The 19,622-nt window shown below is 42.0% G+C and overlaps 1 protein-coding gene across 1 annotated transcript in view; it reads left to right on the top strand.

The window, feature by feature from the left end:
- The first annotated feature begins 371 nt into the window (after positions 1-371).
- Positions 372-19,622, top strand: part of LOC115311452 (snake venom metalloproteinase-disintegrin-like mocarhagin) — a 34,545-nt gene continuing 15,294 nt past the window's right edge. The window contains exons 1-8 of the mRNA XM_040218965.1: positions 372-444; positions 7,067-7,236; positions 9,908-9,997; positions 11,029-11,140; positions 12,709-12,792; positions 14,272-14,381; positions 15,858-15,935; positions 16,719-16,858. Coding sequence (XP_040074899.1) covers positions 372-444; positions 7,067-7,236; positions 9,908-9,997; positions 11,029-11,140; positions 12,709-12,792; positions 14,272-14,381; positions 15,858-15,935; positions 16,719-16,858 — 857 coding nt within the window. The remainder of the gene's footprint in view (positions 445-7,066; positions 7,237-9,907; positions 9,998-11,028; positions 11,141-12,708; positions 12,793-14,271; positions 14,382-15,857; positions 15,936-16,718; positions 16,859-19,622) is intronic.

Genomic DNA, 19,622 nt, shown 5'->3' with positions numbered 1-19,622 from the left:
GCATGATGTGGAAATCGGAACAGATAAGTTCTTTTCCTGTTAATTATTTAATTTCAATATACGATTCATAGAACTACCCTCCAGTAAATAATCTTAATCGATACAAGATTCCGGCTTGCAAGTTAAGCACATCCTATTTGCCCCTACGTGCAGTGTTTTTTCCATACCGGAAAAAAAGCCGTTCTATTGAATCTACCCGGAACTCCTTTGTGTGAAACCGGACGTCATGAGTTTGGTGATGTGAAAACAATTGTTGCAAGCCCCATGAGCTCTGCAAACCCGCGTAAAATAGAAGCATAAAAAGCAACAACATAAAATGCTGAGAGCATTAAAAAAATGTCTCACATTCTGTACAAGTCATACCAGCTGTAATGGAGAAAGCGTTCTGCGTACTTGTTACTTTGCTTGCTTCAATGCTCATTTGCAATGGATCATCCTATGCCCGTAAGATCAATCCTTATCTTACCAACGTTAGTAAAGCGACTCTATAGTACCTGATAACTTAAAAAACACAGGCTGGGGCGAGATCGTTTGGTGTAGTGCTACAGCAGCCTTTGTTTGCATTTTTCACCTTGTTTGAATAGACGGCGGGAATAGCATGCTAAGCCGCACGACGAGACCATTTTTGGGGGTTTTATTCCTTAACACTTCCTTCTTTTTTTAGATGGACACACTTAACTACACTTACCCTAAGCCACAGTTACCACACTCATAGCATCCTCTATACTGACAAAGCATGGCACATCGCCACGAGAAGCGGCCGCCCAAATTGAACAGGTAGAGCGGCAGACAAGGGATGAGAGGAGAGCCACGTGACGGACGCCCCGCTGCGGCGAGACGCCCAAACACACTTGTCCCGAGCGATGGAATGTCTGCTCGTGCTCCTCGCGTTGTGCGCTGACTACAAGCTCTCCGAGAAATACTTTGTGCTACCAGCTCCTAGCGCTCGAAATCTGCAACCGGGCACTCTATGGTTCCGTCGTCGAACTGCCAGGCTTTGTGATTATATAGAGGAGGCTATGCCACAGTGTACTCCGGGACAACGCTCGGCGGCTAGGCAGTCAAAGCCATGGTCGCACGTCCGCTTGCGAATCTTGAGCGCCCATCAAAGTGGTGCACGCGCACTGTTCACTTCTGAAATAGCTGTCCGAGAGTATAGGGAGTATTCACTGGCGGCCATATCTGTGTGCGCTAATACTGAGCGCGTGCTGACAGCGAGCTTCCATAGTTCTTTTGCAACGTGCATTCCGCACCATCAACAGTGTCGGTCTTAGCAGCCTATTGATGTGAGCTCGTTCTGAGCATGCGCTCTAAACAGCACCCACAAATATGGCGTCCAGTGAACACCCCCTATAGTGCAGTAATTGTGGTGAAGCGTAACTGAAGTCAAAGACGGCTTGGCTGCGGTTAAGAGTGCCCGTGTAATATACGTGCTACACAGGGCACCCTTAACCGCTGTTAAGTCACCTTTTATCGCTATTACGCGTCACCACAGTTACTACACTATACTCTCGTATACCTATTTCAGAAGAAATAGGTATATGGCATATGCATATGGCATTGATGGCTGTTCACGATGTGCAAGTGCGCGTGCTCCCATAGCTTCGACTGCATGGCCGCAGAACGTTGTCCAAGAGTGTCGTGTGGTAACCGTAGTGAAGCGTAAGAGCAGTTTCAGGTGACTTAACCTGCGGTAAAGGGTGACCGTGTAATACGCTTGTCACACGGGCACCCTTAACCATTGGTAGGTCACCTTTCATTGCTGTTACGCCTGATCCACATGATGCGAGTTTACTTGCGATTTCGCAATTGCAACGCCGCTTGTGCGACAAAGAAAAAAAAGAAAGAAAGAAAGCATGGGTGAAGCTTCGGTGCCCGACGTCGCAGTTGCGAATTCGCACGCAAAATCGAACCATGTGAATCGAGCTTTACGCGCCACCACAGTACACTACACTGTACTATCGGATAGATATTTTAGAGGTGAAGAGTGCGCCTGCACAGGCTCTGATGGGCGCTCAAGACGCTCGAGCGCACGTGCGCCCAAAGCTCTGACTGCATAGCCGCCGAATGTTGGCCGCAAGTACAGTGTGCTAACTTTGGTTGGGCGTAATGGTACTTACGTGCGCCCGTGTTACAAGGGTTTAACAAGGGTATCAAAATGTGTGCAGTAACTTGACGTCTCAGAAGCAGTGATTTTTTAGGGCTGGGCAATTGATGGATTACCCTACAAATCAATCAATTAATGATTTATTCGCGATTATTTTTTTAACCGGTTAATCGCTACAGGTTTGACAAACCAAAAGAAAGTAAAAATTAAACGCTTTCATCATGCAGAAGCGCAAGAGCACACCTGTATGAAGGAAACATTTGAGGTAAAATTTAACCTAAAGTAAACTATAGGGGCGAGATTTTGTACCTCCAGGCAAGTGCAGGGCGCCTTTGAACTGTTTTCAACCACACATCCAGGTAGATTCATAAACGAAATTCTATATTGCGCCGTTTATCACACATAAAACAAATATATATATAATTCTGACTTAAAAATATTATGCGTAGAAATAACCGAGACCAATAGACTGATTAATTAATCGATTAAAGGGTGGCGATAAATCGGGTTTAAAATGTTAACCGGCGCCCAGCCCTAATATAGATACACATACCTCGTTCTAGCGATTGTAAGAGTTCAGGATGTTTAAACTGTGTCCATACTGAAGGTGTGGACCGGTGTTTACGTTTTATTAATATGAAGATGATAACTTTTATAATAATATTAATAATAATTAATATTAATATTATTATTATTATTATTATTATTAAATTCCCAGAGACCACCTACTTTTTTTTAATTTGCTTTGTAATATTTCTTTTTTAAATTTCTGCTACATTGGATTAGCCCTACAAGTCCTTGAGGCCTTTGACTAACCAGCTGCGTTGTGCCCGTGGATATGGTCCTCATTTTAAAATAAACTAAAATTAATATTATTATTATTATAATTTGCTTTGCATAAAAGCAGTAGCGCCAGCCGCGTCTCATGCACACCCTTGTGTTATTGGCTGCAGTGGGCGTCAAGCTACATTTAAAGATGAAATAAATTGCACTACATTGTATTAGTGTACACTTTGAATGCAAAAATACTACAGAATCCGGGTAAAGGCAAGGTAAAAATAATTAAAAAGCGGCTTGACAGACCAGTAAGACACAGTTTAGTTAATAATTTATTGTCCCATACGAAATGTAACGCCAGTAAAACAAATCGCAATGCGGCAGCATGCGTAACTTACATTACTTAGCCACTTCTGTATAGTTCAATTTCCACCTGCTACCGCCATGGTGCTTTGCTTTAATAACGACGCCTCCCGCACAGCAGGTGAAACGATTAATTATACTATTTCACTGCTTATATCAAGCCGGTTCTTTTTTACTATTGTTATTCTTATTTTTCGAGTACTTTTTCAAAAAATAGCCACTCACCGTGCAGATATTTGGTGAACCCCGGTTTCGAAATGGATGTCATGTTTGAGGCGGCATTTTGTGAAATTGATAAACAGGTGGCGCGTTTTTTTTTTTTGTTTTTTTTTTTAATGGTATGTATGCATGATTTAATAGACGTGTAGCAAACACATGAAGCGCCGCCCGTGGCCTCGAAAGAAACGGCGGGAGCGGTATGTTTAGAACCGGTTGTAGCAGAGAGAGAAAGAAAAATGGGCGTTGAAGAAAGAATAAAGCGTTGGTTATTAATTATGCGCCTGTTCGGAGTCATGTTACCGTCCTTCAGAGGGCGGAGGTGGTGCCAGGACACACTTAAAAGTTCAGACTGCACTCCTACGTCTGTCCTGGCGCCAGAGAAAGGAGAGGACCTGCTCCCTCTCTCTCTCTCTCTCTCTTTCTTTTTTTCTCTCCCTTGGGTATCATGTGGTAGATGCTTCGGGGGCAAAGAGGACCGTAGACGGCTTTGCGCGCAGTAGTGCAGTTAAGAAAAAAAAAAGTTTATACTGAAAGGAATAATAATTGCAAAAATCAGGTACAGGTTAAGAGTTCAGGTTAAGTTCCTTCCACCCCTTTCCACTTTAGCAGAGCAAACGGTAAAGTGGACTCGACCACGCCTCCAGCGTTCGGTCTGCTAAAGTGGAAAGGGGTGGAGAAGGTTCCCCCAAATTCTTAACCTGTCCCCGACTACAGATGGGGGTCTGCAAAGCCAAGCTTCTGTTTAACAGAAATATGTAATGTCTCCAACATTTGATTCGCTTTTGAAAGTAAAACCCGCGCATTTAAACTGTTACTCAAATGATAATAATTGCAGTCGCTTTGAGATGAACGTGGATAAGTTGGCGAGCAAAGCGATGCTAGAAGACCATTAAAGGGGCACAAGTGTTACCAGCATTAGCTAATAAAGAGTTTTGGTAGATCGTTCCGATGAGTTCGTTAACGATACCCGATTCTCCGCCGCAGCGTTTGCGCTAGGATCGTATCGTTATCGGGGGTGTCAGAGGTATCGAAACGATCTACTAAAACTTTATATTAATATTTATGTTATTTATTACGTACTTCTTAGCAGACTCATATGGGTCTATAGAAGGGCGAGTGCGGGGTTATATCTTTTGATATGAGATATATACTTTTTTCCGGCAATGTTGTATTTGTAGCGTATAAGGGCGGAATGACATTTTGACTTGTAGTGAGGTAAAGGGGGGGGGGGGGAGAGAGAGAGAGAATCACATTCAACGCAAATGTCATGAGATTTAAAATGCTTTTAGGGTTCTTGTGTGGCAAGAACACGATTAATAGTGTGTAGGAGTCAGCGAACAAGCGCAATATTCTTGGAGGAAGCCGCGCAGTTTTTGAGCAGTTGCTTTTCTGACCTTTTCCTACGGAGTCTTGTAGCCGAATCCTTTTTAAAGGCCACGCTACTAAACACTTGAGGAAGTTTGAAATGTACGTGTGTGTTAACCGCCTCAACGTGCGCAACCTTCACGTCACTGAAGAATTACTACAGATGTGCTTCTACTTTATGAATGCGGCATTTGTCAGTACGAACAAGGCGCCTTTCATAATTAGGCGGTGATCTGCTTCTTAAGTTCTGTTAAGAAGTGCTACATAAGGAAGTTATATAATACAGCGGTAATCAGGCTTGACCCTTTTTGGGATCTGAAGAAACTACGACCTGATCGACGTGATGGTAACGGTTTATCAGAATGAGAACATGGCGCATGTCCCGCGCGTGACCCCGTTGCCCACTTCCTCGTCGTCCCGTGTCCGTTCTCCAACAACCCTAAAGCGTGTTTCACATGCAGCGATTTTGGCCCTAAAGCGACGCTCGTGCCACTGAATTGCTGGTGCTGGCCAGAGCGCCGCGACGGCAGAAATCGCGCCGCTCTAGGGCCAAAACCGCTGCATGTGAACTAGGCTTAACGCGGGAGCGCCCAAATTTCTCCGGCGAGCGCTCGAGTGGTGGCATTCACGGGAACTAATCCAGTCACGTAGTGCAACATGAAAAACCCTCTCGAGCGGTGTCCTGGCCCCTACAACGGGAACCGCCGACACACGCTACGCCACGCCAGCTTAAAAAACAGAACAGCAATTTTTTTTTCTAGAAAGTGACGTTATTGAGAAACCTCTGAGCTTAATTTATGTTTTCTATTGTTAAAGCTTTCTGACGATCGTGAAGAGGGCGATAGCACCCTCCCGTGTTCGGCGGCCCCAACGGTTCCGGATGGAGAGGGTAGGACACTCTTCGAGCGGGTTGTTCTATAGTTCCCCTTCGTGTGTCGTGACTATGGGTTAGTAGCCGCATAATGCCGCCAGTCGAGCACTTGCCGGAGAAAACCGCGCTCTCGTCCGCGTAATGGACAAATGTGATTGCGACTGCACATAGTAAAGTTGATAAAAAATCTATAGATTGTCATACAAATTACTGAAACCTACTACAGCCGTATAAATTATACACTGGGGCAAGTATAACTTAGATTACATTCTTTTAAAAATGATAGTTTTTATGACTATTCTGTGGTCCGCACTTACGTGCACATAATACAGAATGTATAAGGTGAGGTGGTAAAGCATAGTGGTTCGCAGTTGTCCGTTGAAAAGTAATAAATCTGCGACAAACGTACCACGTTATACACATATCGAGTTTTAGTAACGAATGAAATGACAAAAAAAAACAGTTGAAAAAATGCAAAAAACGCGTAATTTTTCAAAATCACTTTATAAATCCCCGACGAAATTAGGTTCAGTGAAAAGTAATCATATGCAAATTAATAATTAAACTTTGCTAACTTTTCAAATGTTCGGTATCACTTTAAGAATATCCGGGAATTTTTTTTCATTGCTCACCTCGCACGGAGATAGGCAAAACCAATGCATTGTGGAGAATTCGTCTGCTAGCAGAAAAGTGATCGCCAGGGGCGCTGCGATCACTTTTCGCCCGCGATCCGCTGGAGTTGCCAGTATTGGCTTACACGGTATTTGATTTGGCTTTACTGTGTTCGAAACGACTACCGTATCTACTCGAGTAATAGCCGCACTGTTTATGAAGATACCTGAAGGTTCGCTTTTCCGCGGAGCACACAGATTGCCAATCACCGCGATCGACAGCATGATTCCAGCGGTTTACAGGTCTTCGCGCGAAGATACCATCTGTGAAGATTGGATTTGTATGTGTTCTCGATCTAGTTATTCATTATGTTATTTATGCGCAACGGGATGATTGGCTGTATATGTGCTCTGCGGGAAAGTAGAAGCAAGGGCATTGTTCATGAATAGTGCGGCTATTGCTCGAGTAAATACGGTATTGAGGCTCAAACCGCCACCCAAGCCAACCCTTCTACACTCGAGATACAGGTCATATGCATATATTAGATGAATAACTCTAGATGTATGAAATAAATCTAAACACCACCCCTCCAAAAAACTCACACACAAAAAAAAAAATAAGCAATGGTATAGGTTCAACCGGTTGAGCGTACTTCGAGTTGCAGCGTGATTGTTTAGGCATTTTGTCGTCATGACGGCTAAGAGTACATTTTGTCAACATTTAATTTTCTGGTGTTCTTGCGCCCCCAACAGGACATGTTATTTCGACAGTGTTCCCGAAACTTGTAGAGCCGCGAAGTTCAACCGGGGAACTCACATTGATAATACACGCTGGTCTCGTACTTAAGTTGCGCAGAATTTCCGTCTTTGCGGATAACTTTCAAGTTACCACATATTCAGACAATTACAAGATTGTTGAACAGGTAAGTGATCGCCACATTTCAACTTTAACCGCATGTAAGAGACGTGCCTATTAAAATTTAACAGAAGGGTTTCTTTTAATAGTTTCAGTGACCAAAAAAAGTTATTTAATATGTTCTAGTCCAAGATCTAAATACGCAAATGTAATACTGAACAGGTACCTCGTAATTTTATGCATACTTTTTTTACAGTTACATGCAGGCATCAGTTAAAATAATCTAGAACTACGCTTGCTGAAGACATTAACTAATGGCTTAACATTGCTAGTTCTACCATTTGTGTAAATACAAATATATAAAAAAGAATTATAATTGCTAACAACTCTATGAACATATTTATGGTAGGACTGGGCATCAATTGAAAACAATTGACCCGCTTAATCAGCGCCCTTTAATCGATTAATCGGTCGCGTTAGTTACAAACATGATTGGTTCAAAAATGGCAAAAGAACATTTTTCCTTCTAGTTTTTTTTTTTTTTTTTTTTTTTTTGTTATCTACGCCGCGATGTGCATCTTCAGCTTTGGCTGCACATCTGTAGCTCTGTACAGCCGAAAGGTACTCACCTATTATTATTCAACCGGCGAAAGCTTTGCGTGACGATTTTTCTCATACTCTCCAACATGAGCGCCTTTCTTGCTTCTTCGCAATTATCCTCGCTGCACTAGAGAGGCGCACGAGAGACGTTGAACCAGGAGAGACATTCTACGTTTTACAACCGACACACTTCAGAGCCGAGGAAGCCCCACTATCGCCACTCCCTTTCGATGTTCGTCCCGTCAGCTGTGGAAGGATAGAGAGGCACACCCAGAACTCCTCCGTTGGCATCGCCATTGAGCTGCACGGTGCGCGCCTGGACCATTGTGAAAGTTGGTTGCTTTTGCAGGACTGACAAGTGCACTGGTACTTCCCCGACAGATTGTAAAAAATGTGTTTCCAGTTGTAGCCTTTATCACTTATAAGTGGCGGTCGTCGATGCCAGAGGAGCGAGGAAAAAAACCCAAAACCCAGGCAGATATGCCATCTGACTAGGTGCGCACACAAGTTAATCAAAGTGAAACTGCTGGACTTTGTGCCTCTTGGGGAATCTCCGCCTTCACGCTGGAACCAGCCCTGGATTAATGGGTCACTGACATCCCAATGGTCATAATTTTTTGTTGTCTAAAACGATGCAAGTTGTAGTCATAGACGCCCAAAAAAAACGCCACAAAGCGAGAAAAAAAATGTCCCCAAAAATAAAAAGGCGTATACGCCTTTTTATTTTTGGTGTTTTTGTTCTCCCCCGTCTTATTTCCTCACTTCTTTTTATTTGTGAAGTAATCGATCGAGAAATTTAGAAGCTTTGTAATCGACATTTCTATAATGCTTAACGGCATTCATAAAACATTCTTTTTTAGTAATTGCATACGCACTATGGATTTTCATTTTGAAATTCCAAAAATCGGAGTCCGGACTCGCCTCCTGGCTTCTTGTCCTCCGTCGGAAAACATGGCGGTGCCGCAGCGCTCGGCATATGTAACACTAGGGATGATCAGTGATTCGGGGAATCGGGCGAAGTTCTCTTTTTTAGGTGCCCGACGACCTGTCAGACTTCGAAAGGGAAATCGTCAAACGGCCCAAACAACTAGGGTTTGAGTCTGTGTACCGCGTAGAGTCGGTTGTGGCTCCTTCGGGGCAGTCTTTCACGCAGAACCGGAGCGACGTCGCCCCTCACATCACCCACAAAAGTCCACTGCGCACTCCCTTCGACCCCAGACCGGGCCCTAAAAGAACTTCAAACTCGAAAGTGAGGCATCGTTTGCTCACAGCGATGGGCGTTTTGCGCGGTGAAGAGCGGTCGATCGCGGGTCACGGGAGAACGCGGCACTTCATGTCGGGGCATTTCCGAGGCGTGAGAGAATCTCGAGTTGCAGGACGACTCAATCTTTGACGCCACTGCACTGGTGCGAATAGCGCGGGAACTTCGAATTCAGCTTTTGAAAGTTTTCTTTTACTTCACAAATATTGAGTTCCCAACTTTTGAATTTCGAGGGTAATGTCCAGGCATCGTTTTCAATCCCTTCGGATAATAAAAAAAAAATGACATATAGCTGGCATTGCCCCTTTAAAGGCCTACCTGAAAAATCGTCTGCTGTCGGGAAGAAAACCGGTTCTCAGTTTCCTTCTCTGCGCACACTGCCCTTTTCCCCACATTAACGGCTCTCTGAGCTACTCCCCATTAAAAGAAAGACGGTCTCCCTCTTGCTCGTGTGGAAAGGGGGAATGGAAGGTGAGTTTCCTCCTTTCTGGCTGCTGCATGGTCGTCATTTTAACAATGATTAAAGGTGTTGTTATTTTTGAGTTTCCCGCTTAATATCAGGAGGGTGTTTGCCTTTTAGGGAACGAAAACATGGCAATGAAAACACACGTAATTTTTTTCTTGGCTTGCCCGGTTACAAGTTCAACCGACTATTATAACCAGTTGAAATTTAATCACGATTAAAGCATTAATAGATTAATCGGAAGGTTTATGGGAGTTTGCTTCTCAAAACAGTTTCAGGCACACTAAAGCAAAATAAAAATGTAATAGACAAATATATGATTTTCTACTAAGATGTATATCGCATCACTTTTCGCTTATTATTCCGCAATGAAGGAATTATACGTTTATACGACTGTTTTGGTTGTTCCTTCAGAATTCCGCAAAACTCCAAAGAGAATTGTACCACGATCCAGAACATGAAGCTGCCCTCGTAATTGAATTTATAGATGACGGCATACAGGTGGTAAGCTCTAACGACTGTCTCCAGTCATCAATTTAGATGACGGAAATACGCTGAAATTTTGACAAATTCGCAAACTGCGAACCTGTTGTACCTCATTTATTTATGATACTTTTGACTAAATTTTATTAAAGTTAAAAATAAAAGTATAGCACCGGCCGGGTGATCCTTTCTCAGTGCCAAAATCGGCGGTCAAAGGTCAGAATTAGTTTTGTCTGTGAAAAATCAAAGCACAAGCTCACACAAATCGGCCAGCGTAATAAATTACACTCATGTGTAAATGCAACTACAATCGACAGATGCCTCATGCCACAAGTTGACAATAAAAAGTCACCATTCGAAGCCGATAAAGATGAAATCATGAGGAAACATTATATACGTGCACATTTTGCCTGTTTATGTCAATACTGGAACTCTTCTCTAATAAATAGAAATATATATTGAAGCTTGAGAAACTTCTTGTGATGTGATTTATATCCAGTATATTCCAACTTCTTGTATGATATGCATGGTTTCACGCTTGATACGTTAGAAACGTAGATTATCGTTTGATGCGTGAACGTTTTTATTGATCCTCGTTTGGCACTAAAACTTGTGTGAACATCTGTTATACCCGAATACATGCAAGTGTTTTCGTTCTAACGTAAAAGAGCCTCAGAAACCTTAATTTTTACTAAATGGCGAGCACCCATCTCGTTCCAAAGATAGGAATTTTATTGCGGGATATTATACAAAAAACCCCAAGGCAGTCGGATAAACTAATTATTCTAACCTAGTCTTGAAAAATTAGCTTTCTTTGAGTATGCATGATGTTCAGGCAAAAAGCCTCGTATAATACGCAATCGATTGGTGACCACTGCTGCTTTCGCCTTGATATCCTAGGGAGATATTACTATGGGGATAATCATTGGCTGTATTTAGTATACTGTTGGAGCCGAAACCCTCGTACGAGAATAGTGCCTTTTAAAAATCTGTCGGTCAATTTTATCTGTGAAATATTTTCAATGTATTATTAAGGTTTTTAATGTTTGCAGATTGGAATCCTGGGAGACACACTGCGTGTGAGGCCCTCGTCTATGGCAGAGAGAAACTTGGACGGCCATGTGGCACACGAACTATTTGAAATACCAGTACGGAGTGCTCAATGTACGCCAGACGTTGCTTCTTTTATTTTATATTGATTTTGAAGAATGCATTGTACGAGAGATACCACATACATAATAAGGGCGTCGAGCGTGAAACCCAAACCACAAGTGTTTTTCAAATGTCATTGTGATCGAAGGCAGGTAATGAATGGGCGAAGGGCGCGTGCCGAAGGAAAGCGCAGAATGGGGAACTGGCGCTGATATGTCGCTCGCATGTACTAGATTTCACTATACATCGTCTCACCTCAGGTCCAATAGCACCCACCGCAACAAGCTAATGGGGTCAATTAACCAGTGAGACAAATTCAGTGCCTCGGCATTGTTCATCTTTATAGGTGTGCTATCGTCGGCTAAACTAATCCACCGCAGTGGATGGACACTGACCTAGCGCTTTTAGTATTTGTGTGTGTACTTGTATGTGGTATCAGAAGTATGGTGAAACGATGTATACATGCCGACTAAAATGTCAGTGTGCCACGCACACGAATCTCGGAAGTATAAAAGCTTCCGGATGTTGCCAAAATTTGTTTTTAAATCGACATTACGTATTCTGCAAAATGAATATTGGTTCAAGGATAGCATCAATAGAATATTTGTCTTTCAGTGCTTCATTTGATACGCCAACTCTATTTGCTTGTGTTTTTAATCCTATTAAACCGAATATAGGTGCAATGAAAACTACATACAATATCCGATTTTCGGATTGCGAGATCAAATAAGATGTGAGACATAATGTCGAAAAGTATAGAAAAGGACCAAACGGTCAAAGAATTCCCTCTGACTATAAGAATATTTCTGTTACCTTTCGTAATGCATTCTTGTAAACTAAGCAGCACCCTCCCATTGCCGAGTTATATGGCGCTTTACTCCTAATAAATTATAAATTTTTCACCCATAAAATACCGTGGAAGCTAAGTGCCCGATTTGACCGGACAAGCGCCCATGTCTAGATTAACCCCTTTTGCAGTGAAAGTGAAGTGGGCGTTCCCTGGTATTTTATGATATATAATAACTATACTGATTGAACTAAACAAATTAAAAAATACAGGTGAGCTTACTTTGTTCCAGATGGACAAAAGCAGGTCTGTGGAAGTGGTAAACTGCGATTATTACCTATCTAAACCGATTTGTTTTTTTTTTTTCAAATTTTATTTGTTGCATAACGCTCAGCCACCGACACAGCTAGGATTGTACACTATTCTGGATTCAATTATAAGCGGGATACAAGGATAATTGATGCCAAATATTATATAACTTAAAATGGTAGAAAATGTTTTTTTATAATGTCGAATCATCACGAAGACTACTTTCTATCGATTTAGCTATCTGTGCAGTGACAAAACCATGGTCATGAAAATGATATTTGATGCCAAAAATAGTCACCCAGTCGCCTTGCTATATACTTTTAATTCAGTTATAAAGACGGGTACTAAGCAAAACGTAGTATCATCACCAAATAACGGGAGACCTATACTTCCTTCAGCATGTATGATGAACAAAAAGTAAATTATATCACGTAAACTTCATTCGCAGAAAACGTGTTTGATACATATGTTCACCTTTTGACAGACGACAATCCCGATAAAGCCGCGTTTCAAACTCGCCATTTGAATGGAATCTTGGAATCTCGGATGGCTGCTAAGTCGCGCAAAGGTAAATGACCAACTGCAAGCTTCATTCATCAAATTTTGTATTGTATCCGACAAATAAAAAAACATTAAATCGCAACCCAATTGCGGGTGTACTTTAGAATTCACAAACATGGCTTATGCTCATAGGGCATGAATACTAAATCAAACGGTAATTGTGGTTTTAGCTTTATTACTAGAGTCATAATTACTATCGGTTCTTTACTGAAACACATTTCGTGCTGATATGTAGGGCTGCTAAAATTCGCCAAGACCAGTGTTCACCTCATCTTTGCAGCTACGGCTTTCTTTTTTTCTCGGGATTAGTACACGGCCTAAATAAATAAATTATAATAATAAAAACTTATGGAGCTTTCAGTACTGCGCTTTAAGAAAAGACTCTGCGTCTAATTACCCGCAAAACACTCAAAGAGCCAATCTCTGTCGAAATCTGCTCAGCGATTGATGAGGCGGACCGTCCAATTAGACCTCAAAATGAAGCCTGCGCTGTGGCATTGCAATGCAAAGTTTCATGCTTGCAATGCGTAATGCCACAGCGCAGACTTCATTTTGGGGTCTAAAGGGATGTTCCGCCTCATCAATCGCTGAGCAGATTTCGTATATTGCAGAGATTGTCTCTTCCAGTGTTTTGCGGGTAAGTTGACGCGCAAGGATTTCTTAGAGTGCATTTTATTATAATACGTAGAAGAATAACGCTGTATATGCAACGTGTAAATAAATATGCATTGTTTAATTTCCAAAACGCAGCAAATGATTTTACTTCACGTCACATTTATCAAATCGCTTTTTTTACATTATATTTTTTTGTGATATATAATACTTCGTTTTTTCCTGAGGCCACAGTGCAGCCGGCGCTACGTAAAAATTGGGCTAACTAAGCATTGCTGACGCGCAACGTCACGGCATTCATATTGTTCGGTGTGTGTCATATTACCACATAATCGAATCAATCTCAACGTATGTCCGTGAATTCGGTAATTTAGCCTGTAGGTTGGTGTTCTTGTCCGTTGGCTGCGTTTTGGCGTATAGCAAAAAGAGTTTATGAGATTCAGCCAAAAGTTTTTTTATCTTTTTTTATAGAAAATTCAAAGCAATCGAAAGAGGGCAAGGAACGCTTGGGAGCATAAAATATAAGTTAATAGAACTTGAAAGCTTCGCCTCTCTAAACAAGATACTACGAATATGACGCGTTTTTTGTGTTGGTATAAATATTCTTTTCCATCAATTTGTCTCCAAATTTTAATGGCAATCATTGTGGAAACTCGCGGTTGAGGCTTGACAGAAGATATATGTTGGGTTAATTTTGGTTCCTTATTTCGCGAAGTACACGATTACCTTAAGGTGGAGTTTGAGTGTGTTGTCTCTTTGTTTCATCCGATATACGCAGTAATAATTTCTCGGGCACACTCAATACATTTCTAAAACTTGCATGCGTTATCTTGTTTTGTATATCCTTTCTGTGTTAATTGTATGCCTTTTCCAGAACTATTGACAATAACCCCAGAGGTGCATATTATGGTCGACACCACACATTCCTCCCAGTTCGACAGTCAGAACAGAACGATAGATTATCTCGCTGTATTTTTCGCATTTGTGAGTATCAACCTAGTGCTTACTTTGAAAACCTCTTTAAAAAAAGTTGCTTAAACACCTGCTTCTGTTAAAAAAAAAAAACTCCTATAGTTCATATGATCACAGTGGCATCGAAGTCTTAGAAATTAAATTCAAAGGAATGCTTAAACTAGAAATATTTACACTAAATTCCTGGTTATGTTAAAGAAGTCTTAGTGATCTGCAGGAGCGCCCCTTGATAGTGAATGGCAACACTTGCATCCTTGTAAAGCGATATCTTGTCGCGTTTCCCATGCGGATATTGGTTTATCTCGAAAACTCTTTTTCCAGAGCATAAATTTAATGAAAGGCAGCATTGCAATCATTAAATTTTGTTTACCTGTCAGCAAATCAACCATCTTTACACCATTACGCGGTATAAATAAAGGTAGCGTAAGGGCGATACATAGTTCAAAATATTCCTCGTCGCCGGCACCATTTCTCCAAAATAGCTGAGTATAACCGAAGGAAAGGAAGGCTAAGTGAGGAAAAGTTAATGAAGAGGAGAATCTCGTTACTGGTATATACACAGGGGGAGCCAACTGGAAACCTTAAATTATTTTTGTTTGAACTTTATTTAACAAAGGTGGTACATATCTACACAGTTTTACAAAAAAAAGTCCCCATTCCGCTCAATAAAAGTTTTCTAGTGCTTAATCAGTGTGTTAATTCCTATATATAAAAATATTTCGGTCACTTGGGAAGTCACTCATGCAGCACCAGTTGCCCCACTTTATAAGATCATAAACGTGCTCCCCTTATCGCCTCCATAAGTGACACAAAAGATGCAGCAGTCTCATGAGGTGAGCATCAGTGCCAATGCTAACAAGTGCTGTTATTTATCTATTGTTACTCAGCGATGTTTTATTACTATATGGCTTTAACTGCGGCAATGAACTTTGATGTCACCACTCCGTAAGCCTGACGAGTCGAGGAAAGTTTGTCATATAACTCCCTCGGCTTGGGAAGCTCCTTGACCATTCGGACACTAGAATGACAAATATACATAGCACACTGCAAGTGAGGCGGTATCATTTGCGCTGCTTATTTGACTCTATGCTTGTTGTCTGCACTGTTGTACTGTGAGGAGATCTGCTGGACATACCTTTAATTACTGGTAAAAATGTTGCCAGTTTACAAAACCATGGCACCATATTTTGAAATATCACTACCACATTTTTAAAATTTTCGTTTGACATTCACTCGAATATCGCTTTAGAAATGAAGACTGAATGGTTAATGCGATGTAATATTTCTTTGTTTTTGTCTTTTTAAGTTTAGTGAGTGTTACCATTACAATTGTATGCATTTTAAGGCCTCCCGGATACCTATCTATGTGAACTTTCTTTGTCGTGTCCGGAAACGGGCCATGCTTTGGCTTCTTGTGCGCGCACTTTTATTGAGCGTGAACGCTTAATTCTCCAACAATAAATCTTAAGTTCGACGTTGCTTTCCAAGGTAAACATGAAATTCAAGACACTCTCAAGGAGTAAACTGGATGTACAGCTCGTGTTATCACGACTCACAATCTTTAGGGTATGTAAGTCTGTTATAACTTGTTTTTGCAAAAACCCTTATCTTAAAAGCAACATTTGCATTTTATTGTGTAAATTAAAAAATATCTCGCTTGCAATATTACATTTTACTGATAATAATAGGCATTTTAGTCATGTAGTAGACTGATATTGCGTTAATTCTATTATATAATCAAATAGAACCCCTTCTTTAGCTCTAAGATAAAATTGTATAATCAGAATTGGCGCGTCCATCATTTAATGAAACATCTAAACAAACGAAGCGAACACATCAACTAATGTTAAGTTTAAAAATGGCTGTGGTCACTACAACTATGGTAATATGTTTACATCGCTCTACTTTGCAAAAATATGTCCCGCAGATCTAGGTCTTTCATAACTCATAGATGACGCATGTATATTAAAGTTGTCACCCGAAGGCTGTGCAAACTCTCGTTGTCTGCTGAAAAACAAAACGGAATACTTAAGGTGACACTTTTAGGAACGACAGGCGCGAATATACGCGGGCTTATTTCTTTCGAAATCAAGTGAGAAGGACACTAAATGTTAACGTGGAGAATTATACCTCTGAAAAATAAACACACACGTAATCATCGGGCATAAGCATAAATATTACCACAAACTCTAAGATATAGAGAAACTCCAAGTCGAAATTAACCTTGCTGTGTGTTCGTGTTATATTCCTGTTTATTATATGCACGAGGATAATAAATGCACAAGTCAGCTATCTATTGATGTATTGTGTGCTGTTTAACATAATTTTTCACGCTGTCTCCGGTTGCAGAACGGAAATGAAAGCTTTGTACAAAAGCCCGATGACCGCCAAGACATTATGCTCATGCGAACCTTGGAAACATTGAAATATTTCGTTGGAAACAATACACAGAATTTTAGAAAGGATGACTTGGTAGTACTACTAACAGGGTACGCCTGCATGTAAATACCTTAATATGAACATATCGTACGGACTTCCGCAATCAGTACATAACGGACGCCATGACTAATTCATGAAGCTCCTTCCATAAACTGCACTTAATCTTTATTTACTCCTACATTTCATTCGTCGTTAAAAAAGCTGGAGTAATTCTGGCAGAATTACTACAGACTCAGAACAATAATGCTCGTGACAGTCGTCGACAAAATAATACTCCCTGTACAAGAAACAGAGGTCAGCATTTTTGGTTCAACTCACTCAATCACAGCTAGCTCAAAATAAAAAAACTCAAAACTCACTAGCCTTCACCCTACGGCCGCAGTCACCTTCAAGTCCTCACTCACGAGCTCGTGCACTCATGGACTCACCACACTCATGAACTCACGCGCCTTATTAAACTTATAAACATACCAAACTCACGCCTCTCACCGAACTCATCAACTCGTCAACTCACCGAACTCATGAACTCACCAAACTCATGAACTCATCGAACTCACCCAACTCGAAAACTCACCGTACTCACCAACTCACACCCCTCACCGAACTCGCAAACTCACAAACTCACGCCGCTCATCGAACTCATGAACTCACATACTCACCGACTTAATTCACTCACTCAGAAGTAGTCCTCTCCCTCACCATAGTTGCGGCGCTGGCGCTCGTGTTGTGCGCGGGTTGTGCGCATTTTACAACCCCCCCCCCCCCCCCCCCCCCCCACGATCGTTGCCGTCCTCCGCCGCTCCGGCTCCAGCCGTCACGTCGCCAAGAATATTACTATTTTGTATTTTTGTTTCTTTCGCTTCGACCCCTTCCGGTGACCGGCGGAGCGATTGAAGAAGGCGCGCTTTGAGTCTCGCGAAGAAGTATTCTTTATGGTGTGTACCCTCCGTTTTGAGCATTCGCGGCACCTTCGCGCAAATATGGAGTAAGCGTCTGGATCGCTGCTTATTTAGGTTCGAATTATTACTAATCAAACATGCACCCCCGTGGGTGTGTATTTTGTTCCTGCATAGAATATTGCGAACTTCTCCTTAATTGTCGGACGGTATTTGTCGTCAGTCACACGTATTATTTCACCGAAAATAACTGCCTGGTGGGTATATTCTTTCCTTAAATGGGGGGGGGGGGGGGGGCTGGGAAGGGGGCGGTCATGCAATTTCTTAAATGGTATACAAATCTTCAAAGATTGTTTTGTTTGAAACAAAAAATTGGGCCACTTAATTTTTGGAGGGCGGGAAGGTTGCTATCATGCACACACGAAAATGCAAGCATATAGAATATTGTTTTTTATAATTACTTAGGTGCTTGTTCTTGCCCCTCCCCTGTTATTTCCTCGAATAGTTGCTAAAAAGAAAAATGGCCCGCCTCATAACCGGGACGTGCGCCGGCGTGAGGTGTGTATGTTGTTAAATAAAAATATATAAAAATAATAACTAATAGTAAATACTATTGTACCTAGTGAGAAAACTCTTTCTCCGGCACGCCAAGCGTTTTCGAGTGCTGCCAGTATTCCGACTATCCCCAATGCCAGTACTCCGACTATCCTCTTAAACAACTAACGGGGTGTCGGACAGCCGGATAGCAATGTCACGATTTTTTATCACCATTATTAAGCGAAAGCAAACATATTGTTTTATGTCTCTTTAAATTGTATTCTAGAAACGTATCGTCTGTAATTATTTAATGACAATCAACTCTAGAATAAACTTTTATATGGTACAAAATAAATGGAGCAGCATTTAAAACGAACTGCGATAAAGTCCGGCGTTTCGGGCGTACTCGAGCACGAATGTTTCCAGGCGTACATTTGTTTACAGAACTCCAGGCTAGGGATTTAACCAACAAGTATGCAGGCCAATCGTGACAGTTCCCAGCCGTCTTTCATTTTATTATTGGCTTCGGAATTAGCGGCTGTACCTATAGGCGAGCGCACTCGAAATAGCAACTTCTGCCTTCAAGCGCAAAGGCGTAGCACTCGTTTTCCTCCCTCAATAAACAACAAAACGTCGCGCGTATATCGGTGCCTATCACTCTGTACGGCAGCGGCCGAGGCAAGCATTAAATTCCTGCCCCCTTTCTCGTTACCCGCGCCACGAAGCAGCGACCAGCGGCGAAAAACCACGCCAAGCCTCGAGAAGTGAGCCGGAGCCAAAGAGCGGAGATAAATGCAGCGGCGCTCTCACCTCCTTTCCCACCACTGGTAGAAAACCAGCTCTGTAAGAGCTAACGGCGCCATTGTGAAACGACAGTCCACTCAGCTTCCCCGGAAATGTACGGAGAACTCACACAGCCCGCCCTTCATCGACGTCACCCTGCAAACGGACATCGAACCTATGCACCCTCGGGACCTCATGCCCCGCCAAACTCATGAACTCACCAACTTCGTGAACTCACGTCCCTCACCGAACTCATGAACTCACCGAAGCCATGAACTCATCGAACTCATGAATTCACCAAGCTCATGAACTCACCGAACTCCTGAATTCACCGAACTCCTGAATTCACCGAACTTATAAACTCACCGACCTCATGAATTCACGCTCCTCACCGAACTCATGAACTCACCGGAGTCACGAACTCACGCCTCTTACCGAACTCATGAACTCATCAAACTCACGCCCATCCCTCTACCTTAAACTCGTGGATTTCGAACCTTACAGACTTACTCACCCTCACGTCACGCCTGATCGGTGAGAGTGAGTGAGGTGAGTGAGTGCACTCATGAGGTGAGTTTTGCCGAGGCATAGCAAGAAA

The sequence above is a fragment of the Ixodes scapularis genome, unplaced genomic scaffold (genome assembly GCF_016920785.2).
Source record: "Ixodes scapularis isolate PalLabHiFi unplaced genomic scaffold, ASM1692078v2 PGA_scaffold4__175_contigs__length_147842914, whole genome shotgun sequence".
In the NCBI taxonomy this organism is placed as follows: Eukaryota; Metazoa; Arthropoda; class Arachnida; order Ixodida; family Ixodidae; genus Ixodes; species Ixodes scapularis.
Note: the sequence above shows the minus strand (reverse complement) of the source record. Positions and strands in the feature narration are given on the sequence as shown.